We start from the raw sequence: 14968 nt of genomic DNA on the forward strand, positions 1-14968 counted from the left end.
TTGAGTATAGAAGTTGGAATTTTATTGATGGGAGAGTAAACAACCCGAAAGTTAAATTTCTGCAAAATATGTGCAACTTTATAGCTAATTGATGGAAAGAAGGGAATGACAACAGAATTTTTATAATCTCCTAAAATAAGAGTGGGGCTTTTAGTGTGTTGAGATGAGAATTTTTTAACTGCTTGATTAATAATGTTGGGTGAAAAGCCCCTGTCAATAGCTATTGCTTTTAAATAATTTAGTTCTTCATCAAGGGCTAGTTTGGAGGAGCAAACTTGACGAGCACGGAAAACATAGGAATAAAATGAAGCTAACTTTTGTTTAGTCGGATGACATGATTTAAAGTGTGGTGGAAGGCAAACCGATGAAGGTTTACGGTAAACTGTAGTACTGAAGTTAACTAGAACTTCAGTACTACAGTTACGTGTGACCAGAATGTCGAGAAACGGAAGAGAATTGCAAGTCTCAAGTTCAAAAGTGAACTGAATAGCAGGATCAATAGAATTCATTGTTGAAAGAACTCTATTTAAATCATCTTTATTACCTTCAAACAGGGTAAAAGCAAACTGAGCAAACAAGCAAACAAGCAAACTGAGGGATTAGCCATGGGTAGCCCCCTCAGTCCCATCCTGGCTGATATCTACATGCATTATTATGAATCAAAATTGTTTGAAACTTTAAACTTCCCGGCATGGTTCCGCTACGTAGACGATACTTTTACCCTGTTTGAAGGTAATAAAGATGATTTAAATAGAGTTCTTTCAACAATGAATTCTATTGATCCTGCTATTCAGTTCACTTTTGAACTTGAGACTTGCAATTCTCTTCCGTTTCTCGACATTCTGGTCACACGTAACACATCCAACTTCAGTACTACAGTTTACCGTAAACCTTCATCGGTTTGCCTTCCACCACACTTTAAATCATGTCATCCGACTAAACAAAAGTTAGCTTCATTTTATTCCTATGTTTTCCGTGCTCGTCAAGTTTGCTCCTCCAAACTAGCCCTTGATGAAGAACTAAATTATTTAAAAGCAATAGCTATTGACAGGGGCTTTTCACCCAACATTATTAATCAAGCAGTTAAAAAATTCTCATCTCAACACACTAAAAGCCCCACTCTTATTTTAGGAGATTATAAAAATTCTGTTGTCATTCCCTTCTTTCCATCAATTAGCTATAAAGTTGCACATATTTTGCAGAAATTTAACTTTCGGGTTGTTTACTCTCCCATCAATAAAATTCCAACTTCTATACTCAAGGACCCCATTCCGGATATGAATTCCTGGGGTATTTATAGGATTCCTTGCCAGTGCGGTTTAATTTACATTGGCCAAACTAAGAGAGCCTTAAAATTTCGCATCAAAGAACATGAGGCATATGTTAGAAAAAAGGAAACACAGAAGTCTTCTGTTGCTCAACATTGTTGGTCCGAAAATCACACTTTCAATTTTTCTGCTGCCAAAATTATTCAAAAAACATCTTCCATTGGAGAACTGGATTTTCTAGAGGCATTTCACATTCATAAAAATCTTTCTGTTCTAGTTAACGATCCTAATTCCAATCCAAATTTGCCTTCGGCTTTTAGAGAAATTATGTTTTAGTTCTGGTTTCGCCAACAGATGGCGCCACTTGCTTATTCTTGTCCAGGCTTTCTTATCTTATCTAAACATCATTTCCTATCTTTTTCATTTGCGGTTTTGCAGCTGAAGATGATGGTTCGGTAAAACCATCGAAACTAGTCCTGTGAAAATTTTGTGAATTAACGCTGATTTTTGTTGTTTGACTTCTGAATCAGTATTTCGTTATAGTTTGCAAATCAAGGAAAAGTCAGGGAAACTGAAAGTAGAATTTCAGAGGAAACTCTGTATTTGATGCCTAAATGTTTGATTGATTGATATACCTTTTTTAATTAAAAAAAATTAAGATGTTTAAATAATGGTAGACCTTTTTCATTTTGCAATAGCTAGTGATCAAGATCTTGCACAGACTTTGCTGGACTTTGAAGATTAAACTGATAAGTTCAATAGTTTTATTTTTTTATTTTTTTTGTAACTGAGAAGAAAGTTTCAAAACTTCAATGAGACTCTCTCGTTGCCAAAAAAGTGTTTAATAGATTTAGAAAGCAAAGCACATGCTTAATGAAAATTCATATCTTAAATTATTTTCAGCATAAGAATGTAGGATACTATTGCATGCATTGACAAGTTCTCATTGATACACAATCAACAATCTGATGATGCTTTTTTATAGTGAAATGCATTTGGAAATCAGCAGATTAATGAATAAATGCAGTTAAAAACAAGTATGAAACAAATGAGCATTGTCCTGGAAATTTTCCATGAAGAAAGGGTCGTTAAAAAAACGACGCTGTTGGAAATATGTACTTGCTCTAAGCTATTCTGATCCTCTCTTATCTACTCTCCCCTCTAAAAAGAACATTAACAAGTATATAAAAAAAAGAGTAGAAAACTTACTTTTCTAGAAGAATCCGGAAGATTTTAAAGCTGTATTTTTGGCGTTGTATTGGTGATTATTGTCTAATATACAAGTAGTTGTATTCATAATGTAAGTTTTTTCCACAATTATTCAAATATATCTTTATGTATTGTTTTAATAGTTATACTTTTTTATTTTTTTAGATATTCCTTTCCCACGAAATTTCATTCCAACCTGTAAGAAGATATTAACAAGACTATTTAGAGTTTTTGTCCATGTTTATATACATCACTTTGACAGAATTGTCTCAATTGGTGCAGTAAGTTTTATTTTTATCTAATTCATCTGTTTATTCATTTTTGTATTAGAAGAAATGGATAATCATGTAGCATGTGATCTACTTACTGCGTTTATTTATTTTTCATTTCTTTTTGCCATCATTTTATTGCATTGAATGTCATTTTTATAAAAGATATTGAGTATTTTATTTTATGAAGCTGTTATATTGAATTGTGAAACTACTGGAATTTATTACTTTATTTAAATTGGCGAAGTGAAGAATAAAGAGCATACCAAATTTGGCAATTTTCATGTTAGTGACTTTATCCCATTAACTGTATATTTTGTTGTTTTGTGATGATTTTATTTTGGCAATATTATTTTTTATAACTGAAAACTGAAATTAATGAGATAGCTGATATTAGAAAGTCAGTTAATGTGTCATACTATATAATGCTTAATGTGTGCAATGCCAAACTTGTGCAGGTCTGTAGGGTTTTTTAAGTGAAAAAGGATCACTGTGTACATGTGGGGACAACAATAATGCATATAATACAATACATAGAATGTTTAATATGCGCAATGCCAAATTTATGCTATTCCTTCATGTTTTGAGAAAACAGATCGCTGTAATGGAAAGAATAGTGCATCATACACTATGTATAATGTTTAATGTATCATTTTTGTATTTTTAATTTTGCATTATTGCATTAATTGAAATTGTATTTTTAATTATAATTTTTGTGTTTTAAATTGTTTTATTTTAATATGTTGGTAATGTTTGCCGAGTTAAGGGATCTCGCCAAAATTGCTATCACCCCTTATAAGTAACTTTAAAGTTAGTTGAATTTAAAAAAATAATGGAATAATTTTCATTTATGTATTTGTATTTATTTCTATATTTAAAACAAATGTTTCAATGATGCCATCAATGAAATAACTAACTAAATAAAGCAGTAGATTGCGTACTACATGAATACAAAGAAATGCCATTTTTTATTATTAATGCATGTGACATATTCAATATATGTCACTAATTCAGCAGTTCTTCTTGGTGTGTTTGAAATTCATTCTCATTACAGATGTCATATGTTGCTTGTCCAGCAACTAATATGTGGATTTGGAGCTATGGGAAATACAATGTTTCATTTCCCTGTTACAGCGTGTTACAACAGTCCTTACCTTCTTAATATCAGGACAAAAATGTCAATGCATTGACTCATTTCATCGTTTTGTGCTCCTCTATGTATCGTTAAAAATCTTCAGCAGCACAACTTCCTTTTCATAACTTTTCTGGGTACTATTCGATTTTGAGGATCGTAAAAAATCGCCAAACTATTGTTGATGCCAATGCTGCCAAAAATAATTGCGGCAAACTTAAGGCAAGAAAGGAAGTATAATAGTAAATAACTATCTAAGATTGATGTTTTAATTTAGATGAAAGGTTAATTTCATATAATACTCTTTTATTATTATTATTTATATAAAAAAGGCTAAAGATGACTGAAGGAAGCATAAGAGTAACTATTCAGACCATTATTATAATTTATATAAAAATTCTTAAACATGACTGAATGGATGCCTGCATCGCTATTTCACTACCGAGTTATTGCTAAAGCATAATTTCATCTTGTTGGTTGTTCAAACATAATTTTCTATAATGAATGATGCCTTTTCTTTGCAAAAATTCTCGGTAAAGTACAGAATCACCCACTTATTTGTTTGCCGCTTTTTACAAGGGTAAAAACAATAGCATTTTTGTCAATTTTCTTTTACTTTTTAAGTGAAATTAGGTCGATGTGTACATAGATAAAGTCAAGGGCGTGCGCAGTGCCGTTTTTGTGCAATTCTGGGATTAAGTGAAAATAGATCGATGTGTACATGGATACTGAGTGTGTGCAATTCTTAAAAGCGCGTCAAGCAGTGGGTGATTCTGCACTTTACCCTAAATTCTATTGCAGACTTTTCGCCCCAAATTGTGAACTTTATAGAATAATGATTTGAAGTGTGGTGGAAGATTTTCTTTCACCACACTTTAAATCATGTCATCCGACTAAACAAAAGTTAGCTTCATTTTATTCCTATGTTTTCCGTGCTCTTCAAGTTTGCTCCTCCAAACTATCCCTTGATGAAGAACCAAATTATTTAAAAGCAATAGCTATTGACAGGGGCTTTTCACCCAACATTATTAATCAAGCAGTTAAAAAATTCTCATCTCAACACACTAAAAGCCCCACTCTTATTTTAGGAGATTATAAAAATTCTGTTGTCATTTCCTTCTTTTCATCAATTAGCTGTAAAGTTGCACATATTTTGCAGAAATTTAACTTTTGGGTCATTTATTCTCCCATCAATAAAATTCCGAGTTCCATACTCAAGGACCCCATTCCAGATATGAATTCCTTGGGTATTTATAGGATTCCTTGCCAGTGTGGTTTTAATTTACGTTGGCCAAACTAAGAGAGCCTTAAAATTTCGCGTCAAGGAACATGAGGCATGTGTTAGAAAAAAGGAAACACAGAAGTCTTCTGTTGCTCAACATTGTTGGTCCGAAAATCACACTTTCAATTTTTCTGCTGCCAAAATTATTCAAAAAACATCTTCCATAGGAGAACTGGATTTTCTAGAGGCATTTCACATTCAAAAAAATCTTTCTGTTGTAGTTAACAATCCTAATTCCAATCCATCTTTGCCTTTGGCTTTTAAAGAAATTATGTTTTAATTCTAGTTTCATCAACAGATGGTGCCACTTGCTTGTTCTTGTCCAAGCTTTCTTATCTTATCTAATCATGATATAAATATGTTCTGTCTATACAGCTATGTTTCAGAATGATTCACTCATTAAAGCTGGTTTATATTACAAAAAAGGAACTTTTTTAATTACTTAAACAGAAGCGTATTTAATCTTCTTCTGTTTCAAGCATTTCTTCAATGAACCTCATATATGTTTATAATGAAATTATTATTTCAATCAAATTAGTGTATTTCCTGTCATTCATTTCAATCAAAAACATTATAATAGCTTATTATAAAAACATTATTGATTCTACAGCTGCCGCGAGAATAATTCTGAAACAATTTGCTGAGCCCCTATGCTTCCGCCACTTAAATTTAGTGAAATACAGTCAAAAGTCGTTAATTCGGACACCCATAATCCGGACCTCAAAGCTAAAATCTTTCTGCGTATGCGCCGCGTTGACGCATGCTCATAGGCGTTTCACGCGTGCGCGTAAGACATTTACGACTGCGCATATGCATCTGCGCAAGCACAGAATACGCTTTCGCGTGCACGTTTAATGTATAACGGACGGTATAAGCTAATAATTATCTAATTATCTATTTTAGTTAATGTTTATGATTGCGTTGTTCCTTAATCTTCGAATTGGATCGGGCTTATTATTTTTTGCAGACTGTAAGAGCAATTTTATAAAAGTAAACTTGAACTTTCGATTATGTCAAATAGAATTTCCGATGCTGGAGCTCCCAAAGGATCTAGAAAACGAAAGTATGTTTCGATGTCCATCAAACAAAAAATGGATAAAGGTATATCCTTTGTTTATCTAACCGTTCCAAAATCTGTTTATCAATTTCACGCTGCTCTGCGCCGGGGGGGGGGGGATACGTCGCGGCGCGGCGCACAATGAACTGGAAGTTGATCTGTCAGCACTACTGTTATCTTCAGGGCAGATGTTTTTATTTTATTCGGCTTATAATTCCTTACTAAATGTAGTATTTAATCTCGATGTACTCCATCTTTAATATGATTTAAATCAAATTCCTCGTCATTATAAATATCACGAATACAAATCAAATAGTTTTCTGGTTGCAATTTTCTAATTTCGGCTATGCGTAAGGTACGCATGCGCGCGTTGAAAGAAATGTTTAATAAAGTAAACAAATAAATATTAAGCTTTTTTTTTTGTAAATTTTGATATCCTTTAGATCATAATTGCTCATTATTTTATAAATTACGGTTTCATATTTTTAATTTTATAATTTCTGCATGCCATCTTACCAGATTTAAACTGATGATCTATAATCCGGAATCGCCGAAGTCCCGACGAGTCTGGATTAAAGACTTTTGACTGTAGAACTTCAAATAATATACTTGCAAAAGTATATTGCTATTTGTGCTAGGAACTTCAACCACAGAGCTCTCTTCTGTTTTGTGAATATCCACTGGTTAGATAAGATTGTTCTGGACATTTATTTTTATTGTGACCTCCAATTTAATCATTAGCTTACTTACCCAGATTGAGCAAACTTTTTTTTAATAAAGTTATTCTAATCAAATATTTTATTACCATAAATATTTAATTATTTTTCATACTCCTAGACTGATGCCATTGCTTTTGACCATCCGTAGATAAAATACAATGCAGTCCAAATAATAATAAGGTACTTTTCCATTTCGGCTGCGCAAATCTCGCCAAGCAGACTTTATTGGCGACAACATACAGTATACACATAAAAAATATTTAAAAAATGTTAGTTCTAAGAATTCTTTTTAAAAAAGAAGGCATAAACATTTTAATATTCCTTAAAATTTTATAAAAAGCAAATAAATAAAGACAACAAATTTGTAAAAAGACATTAAGAATTTACTATGCTTTCATGGTTCAACATCCTGATTCGCCGGTTCATATCACGTGACCCCAAGCGATCTCATCTCACGTAAACTACTCTACAAAAATCTAATGCTCTTAGTAATTATCCACATTAATTTCAAGTTAAATCTTAATTTGGAACACAAGTTTAAATGCAAAAAATATTTCAATTCATATGAATAGCTTACTCAGAAATTATGTAAAACTGCAGTGCTTTACTTTGCTAATGCATTCTCATTAGAATTGATGAATTTATCCCTTGACTTTACCTTTTCTATATTTTCGGCTTCGGGTAATGGCTGTGATTGCATCCTAATTAACTTAATTACCGAAAATTGCCTTAAACATAAAACTGAACTATCTGATAAAAATTCTATGTATGCCAGTATTGAAAGAAACAATCAATCTGATAAGAAAAAGCTGCGACTTGTTTTGAAAATGAGGCGTAAAAGGTTACTAGCGAGAATATTCCGTTTGGCATCGGTTGTACCATTATTGGCGACTTTATCGCTTGCGCCGGCAAAACGGAAAAGTACCAATAATAATAATAATAAATTTTGGTTCCATGAAGCCAATTTCTGTCATGGATTTCTTCCTTTCTAAGCATTATTTAACTGAATTTTAACATGTCAGTTTGCTGTAGTTTCATTTCATGATCGTCGTATGTGGTAGTTTCCTTTACTTGGAAGAACAGTGCAATGTTTTTTTTCTGTCATTAACAACCCAAATATGATTAACATGTTTATAGGTCAAAAATGAATTTAAAAAACTAAATGAAATGTCACTGTAATGGAAAACTTACTGTGAGAGCGGTAACACATAAAAGCAAAAAGCATGTAAAAAAAACATGAAAAAAGTGAGGTTTGGCACATTAGAAAATATTCTGTTGCTCATGTGCACATAATTTTAATATTTAAGGTGGTGAAGGATTGAGTGCGTTATAACTATAATCAACACTCTGTGATTAAGTATACCTTAAATTTTCATTAATAAAAAAAATTCCAGTTACTACAGCCCTGTATATTGTATAAAATACTCGATGCATTTTGTAATTATGTTTAGAATTGAAAAACTGTGAAACAATGCTAAAATAGCTATTAAGGTAAACTTTGCTAACTAATTTTCACATTGCAGATATATATTGTTATGAAATGTCAAGGCGTGGTGGTGAAATAACTTTCTCACAAAGCAGGTTTAGGGTTGCCATAAAATAGCAAGGAAAGGTAAGGTTGCCACATTTGGCGACATTTGGCTACGAAATTGGCACTGCACCATGGATGGATAGAGAATCTTCTGGAACAAATTCTTACCGGTTTAGCCCAGAATGTTCTCGAACACAAGTTGAAAGCTATGTAAACCCTGTTGGTTCGCAGTCAGTTAGAGTGTGTGCCTCGTCTAGCGAGCTGATAGTCATTCATTGAGCGAGTGTCTCAAAGTCTAGTGCCAAGTTGGTCGTCGAGTGCATCGAGAGAGTCTTTTAGTGTATCGCGTGTTAGTGTATTGTCGAGTTTTGTCTTGGACTGTGCTGAGTCGAGAGCTATACTCTTGTATATCGTCGAGTGCATTGTGAGTTGTAGCGTGGAGAGTCGAGAGAGTACGTGGAGTTCTGAGAACAACCAAGCAGAGTCGGGAGCTGTACTCTGGTGCTTTGCAGTGAAGCTGTCTCGACCGTTATAGCCTGATAGTGTGAAGGCTCTGTCGCTGATTGTGTCAGCTTGTTTATAGTATAGTAGTTCTTCTACAACTGTAAAACGTGATTTTGGAGCTGTCCTGATTAATATTGGCTAAATAAAGTGTGTTTCGATACTTCATCAAGTGTCGTCATTATTCACTCCAAATCTACGAACCTCGTTCGAACGTGAAGGAAGAAAATAACGCAACAACTGGTCTCAGAAGAAAAACGTAACAATATTAATGCATATAAAATTTTTATCCAATTTAATCAGTTTTGCAAGCATTTCCACTTTTGTTTTACTAACCATGGCAATTAGATACTGAAAAACTCATAGCTTATTCTTTAGTTATTGAATTGAATGAAAAATACATGATTATGGGCAAAGCTTTTTATCATATGCCATATTTTCTGCTTCATTAGTTGATATGGAACTACTCTGATATGCGCCCTCAAGTCGCCAAATTTCTCGCCAAATATTTTTGGCGAGAAACTTTACGCTGCCATATTACTATCTAAATTTTTTGTCTACATTTTGAACTTTTAGCCTAAAATGTCTCCAAAAACGCGGTTTTCGCACATGCAAAAACTACGTTTTGAACACACAATTTAGCTAAAAATCCGAAACAAAAACAAAAAATTTAGATAGCAAAAACGTAAAGTTTCTAACCAAAAATATTTGACAAGAATCCATGTACACAGCGACATGTTTTAACTTAAAAAAACATCTACGAATTGCACAATGTAGGCAACGAAGAATCTACAAACTACGCACACCTCGCTTTAATAAATTAACATAACAACAATAAATTTCAAAGAATACCATGTACACAGCATCCTGTTTAAACTTTAAAAAAATTCTACGAATTGCACAATTTAGGCAAGGAAGGAATCTACGATCTACGCACTCCTCGCTTTAATAAAATAACATAACAACAATAAATTTCAAATAATACCATGTACATAGCGTTCTGTTTCAACTTTAAAAAACATCTACGAATTATACAGTCTAGACACTAAACAAAAAAATAAACTAAAATAAATTTCAAACAATTTAAAAAGACAACAATAACGACAGAAATTCATACTAAAGAACCAATGAACATAACATTCTACAAAATAAGAACAAGGATAAAATAAAATGCACTTACCATGAATTAATGCGTTTTCGAATAGCAGAAATATAAATTTCATACCGCCTTTAACATGCCGCCACGTAATTACTATCATATTTACATCACAGCCAGATACACTATCCAGAAAATTTATACTATAGTTCACAAATAAATAAAATTACAAATCCCTACTTCTATCATGCACTGCCATTAAAAATAATCTCCCACACCCTCTTTCCACACTTCCAAATACCCACTACCCGTCAACAGGATAGCCACATTCATATTTCCTTTTGCCGAACTTCAATTCAACAACTACCATTTTATCTTTCCCTCCCATCTTCTCAGACACAGAGGCGAACCAACGAGCTCCAGCGAAAGATTTTTCAACAACAACAGGGTTGCCATAGAACACGCAATCGTGCCAAAAACCAGCGCAGAACACATATCGCCACATTTGGTGAAATTAGGGCGTATATTAGAGTTGTACCGTTGATATATAAATCTCTTCCCCAAAAATCTAGCAAAAAGTGTAAATGGCTTATATACTCAGTAATTAAAAGTTATGTTGTCTAAACATTTAAAAAATAAGTTATTGTGGGTAAAACTGTTGTACTATTGGTACTTTCTGATTATTCACCCAACCGTGAAAATAATTCACCAGGTAATGCACTATGTTGGCAAACAGGCAACCCATAAACCATTGGTATAATGTATTTATGTTGCAACCCAGGTATGCATCCATGCGTAACAAATGAGCGATGTTTTCAGCCTTCAGATTCAGTCGTCATTGTTGTTTGTTTTGGTTGTATTGAGTACATTTTTTTTTCCTCTTGTAAAGAATTGTAATGGGACTGTGGAGTTTGGCAGTTAGTGAGAGAAAGAATGGCATTGCTTTAGAAATATGGTGTTTTGGCCAACAGTTAGAGAATGCAAGATATCACATTCCATGAACCTGTACTTCGTAAATGATCAAATTTTATGGTTTAAAATTTGTCTGATTCTCAGACTTTTTCAAACAAAAATAAATTGTTATATGCATGGGAAGAACAAAAGTGTGCACAATGCTGAATTTGTGTAAATCTTTAATATTTCTCTTAAGCAACAACAGATTGCGATATATGTGAGGAGAATGATAGTATGTTATAGTGTCAGGTTGTCTGCAATGCCAAGTTTCTATAATTAATTTATGCTTCTTTGAGCTAAAACAGATTGTTGTGTACATGGGGAAAAATAATACAAAAGAAAAGTAAGAGATTTATTATGGATGTTTAATGCATTTTTAATCTTGCTAATTGGTTTCTGTTTTATATAATTCTTAGTGTGCTGCCATTTTTTAAAATAGCTGTTGTCTTTCGTGTCTTATCCTGGCGAAAAATTAGTTCCCACCAGTTGGGGACTCTTCAGGGTTGGGCGGATAATCAGAAAGTACTGTATTTCTTTATTTATCTTTAAATAATGAATATAACCTGAAGTCTGTTATATCAGTGAAAATATTTTGAAACTGAATGCTCATTAGTTTACTTTTGCCACTGCTATTGCACTATCATATGGATTTCATTCAATATTTGAATTATCTGTATCTTCATTTTCAGTTTTCTGAAAAATAATCACCTTTTTCATCCATAGGATTGAGATATAGCATTTTAAAATGCTTTTACAGTAATCTCAGCTTTTCTGTTTTCAGAGGTCAACATTTCATGAACAACACTATGTTCACATAAAGGTCTGAAAATGTGGTTTGTGTGAATAGCAAATGGTTTAGTTTGTGAAATATGTTAAATTTGTTGACTTTTTGTATGTGTAATTTTTTTTCCTTTTCTTTGTAGGAGGCTCATGTTAATACATGCTACAAACAGTTTTATTATTTCATCAGACACTTTGATTTAATAAGCGAAAGGGAGTTAGAGCCACTGGTATGACTCTACATTTTTGTCCAAATATTACAAAAACCATAAAATGTATATTTCTATTTAAAACCACTGTATATTCTATACTGCTTATTTGAACTGTAGTGTGATGTATTTATTTTTATAATTAACATAAATATTAATCAATTTTTTTAATTATTGAGATATATATCCTATCGAAGAAATTTTAATTTAATCTGATTTCAAGACCTAATAGTTATTTTAAACATTGATATATAATAATGTTTAAAATAACTATTAGGCATGAATTCCAGTTATTTGGCTTCATATATCTGAGCTTCAGTTATAAAGTTTATTCTTTGTATCCAAGAAAAAATAAGCTTATTGGCATGTTTTTATTGTTTTCATTGATTTAAATAATAGGAAATTTGATAAAATAATGTTACGAATTTTGTACTTAGATAGCTAATATTAAGAGGCAAAATAGAATTCATTTATTCTAATTTTAAAAATGCCATATACACAGATAAATAACATACCATATGTATATTGAGGAGCCAAACTATTAGAGACATTTCTTAATAACACCTTAGTGTACCTATAGCTTTGAATACAGCTGATATTCTTTTAGACATACACTCAATAAGATATTGATTTTTTGTTCCAAGCCCATGCTAACTTAATCACAATTCTAATTTTGTTCAGATTCGCTTAAGCCTTGAAGTAATCTTTCCACTTTGTCCTACAAATGCTGAATGAGATTAAGATCAGAGGACTAAGCTGGCCATAGAAGCAATTTGAATTCCAGATGGTGTTCTTCAAACAGTTTTAAATCAGTCATGCATCAGAGGACTGAGCTGGCCAAACTCCAAATGATGCTCTTCAAACCAATTTGAGGTCCATCATGTACAGTGATAAGGCACATTGTATTATTGAAAATGGCCACCCACATATCAGGCAACATTGCAACTGTAAACAAATGTATATGATTGACAATGATATTTAGGTAAGCTGTAGTGTTTAAAGCTGTTTCCAGAAGTATCAAGGTACTCACTTCATTCAAGGAAAATAATACCCAGACTGTAATTTCAAAATAACCAGCTTCAGGAGTTGTCATAAGGCAAGAGTAGTTACTCAATTCATTTTGTTTGCACCATATTCTGACCACATTATATGCATGATGGACCAGAAAAAGAAATTTACTAGATTGATATTTTTTTTTAAAGATCATACATATATAGAACAGAAAGTTATAAAACAGAAACGCGTTAAGAATTATAAGATATTATAGTTGTGCTTATAAATTTTCCTGCATGTAACAGTAAGCGTTCTGCCACCAAATTCTGAGAGAGGTCTTGTATCATCAGATTTTGCAGATGGACATGATTATATTAAATCGATCTGGTAGGACTGTTAAAAAAATGTTATTTAAAAGAGTATGTATGATTTTTTTAAATTTTTATTTCTGTTAAAAAAGGGAAATGTCTCATATGTAACTGTAACAGCAATATAGAACAATACTACAGAATAAACAATGTTTAGATAATCATGGTGTAATCATTATTTTCACTTATCATTAATCTATAAATAATGTTATACATCAGTGAGCAAGCTGCAGGCCTTTAGCAGCCAGTGCTGTGATTGACAGTGATGTGTTTCAATGTACAACCAACTGCCGATTTACTGGAAGGGCTCTAGGGAAAACATCTACAGTAAACTTATTATCACAGTTTATGCAAAGGCAGTTAAAAAAACAGAGAGAAAAAAACCTGTATTAGAATTAACAAAAATACTAATAGCAATTTTACTGTATTTTCAAGCAGACTACTGAAAATAAGTTCATTTAGTTTCATCTATTAAATCAGCATTCAAAACAAAAAGAACATAATATTTGATTATTATTATATTCTGAATTATATATAATTAAGCTACATAATATTGAAAATAAAAATAAAACTTAAATATTATGACATCACCTGTTGTCACTGTTATTACAGCATACTTTTTTTTTTCCTTTTGCATTTTTCATAGACAATATAAATTTACATGTGATGAAATTTTTTAAGTAGTTTTTACATCAATCTGCAATGAATAACACTTTTTTAAGCAGTGTCTCTTTAGTCTGCAACGCCATGAATCAGAAAATGCTTATTTTTATTTTCAGAATTTGTATAAATTTTTGCTTTTAAAATCTATCTAAATTTATTACATAGCTGCATGCTAGTGACTAATGATCTTAATGGCATCTTTGATATAATTTAATTTTTTAAAAAATCTATCTTAATTAGACAACTGCATGACAGTGATTAATCAGGGTTTGTAGCAGTCCTTACAAGTGCTTATAAGTCCTTATATTTGAAAATAAAATATAAAAGCTTATAGGTGCTTACTTTTTCTCTAAAACATTTATTATTATTTGTTTTGTTTTTAGTGCTTATTTTTTTGTTTTTAGTTTGTTTTTTTTTTTTTAAACGGCAGAACGCACATTTTTCCCAGTACCAAAGCCGGAAACTAAACAAACAACTTTCTTCCTTATATGTGGAACAACTAAACAAACAACTTTCTTCCTTATATGTGGAACGTAGGTAAATCATACTCCCAGAAATAGCTTTTCATCCCCTTTCTCTACATTAGCATAACCTTTGGTGCGCGAGTACAGGCAGGTGCACATTGTTCTATTGGTCAAAGAATTGTGAAATCAGTAGAAAATTTTGATACATTCCGTATTCTTTTGCTACCACCCAATACTACACACGTTTGAATTTCTATCAAGATTTTAATAATTTACATTCTCGTTCCGTGTGGTCAGTTCATATTCGCGTTTATTATGATCGGTATGCTTATATTATGAGTATATGTATGAATATTTATAATAATATATTTGCAGTAACTGCTGAAGTATAGATAAACTTCAAAAATGAGTAACACAGATTAGTTTTCTAAGGAATAAATAATATTCGGAATGGCATACATAAAGTGAAAATA

General features: G+C 32.0%; 1 protein-coding gene across 1 annotated transcript in view; it reads left to right on the forward strand.

The window, feature by feature from the left end:
- LOC118195401 (MOB kinase activator-like 3) overlaps positions 1-14968 on the forward strand; it is a 56489-nt gene that overhangs the window by 23643 nt on the left and 17878 nt on the right. Inside the window, exons 5-6 of the mRNA XM_035366704.2 lie at positions 2643-2758; positions 11942-12028. Of these exons, the coding sequence (XP_035222595.1) occupies positions 2643-2758; positions 11942-12028 (203 nt within the window). The remainder of the gene's footprint in view (positions 1-2642; positions 2759-11941; positions 12029-14968) is intronic.

This window comes from Stegodyphus dumicola, chromosome 7 (genome assembly GCF_044657685.1).
Source record: "Stegodyphus dumicola isolate Sdum_Otavi_A_Nest chromosome 7, ASM4465768v1".
In the NCBI taxonomy this organism is placed as follows: domain Eukaryota; kingdom Metazoa; phylum Arthropoda; class Arachnida; order Araneae; family Eresidae; genus Stegodyphus; species Stegodyphus dumicola.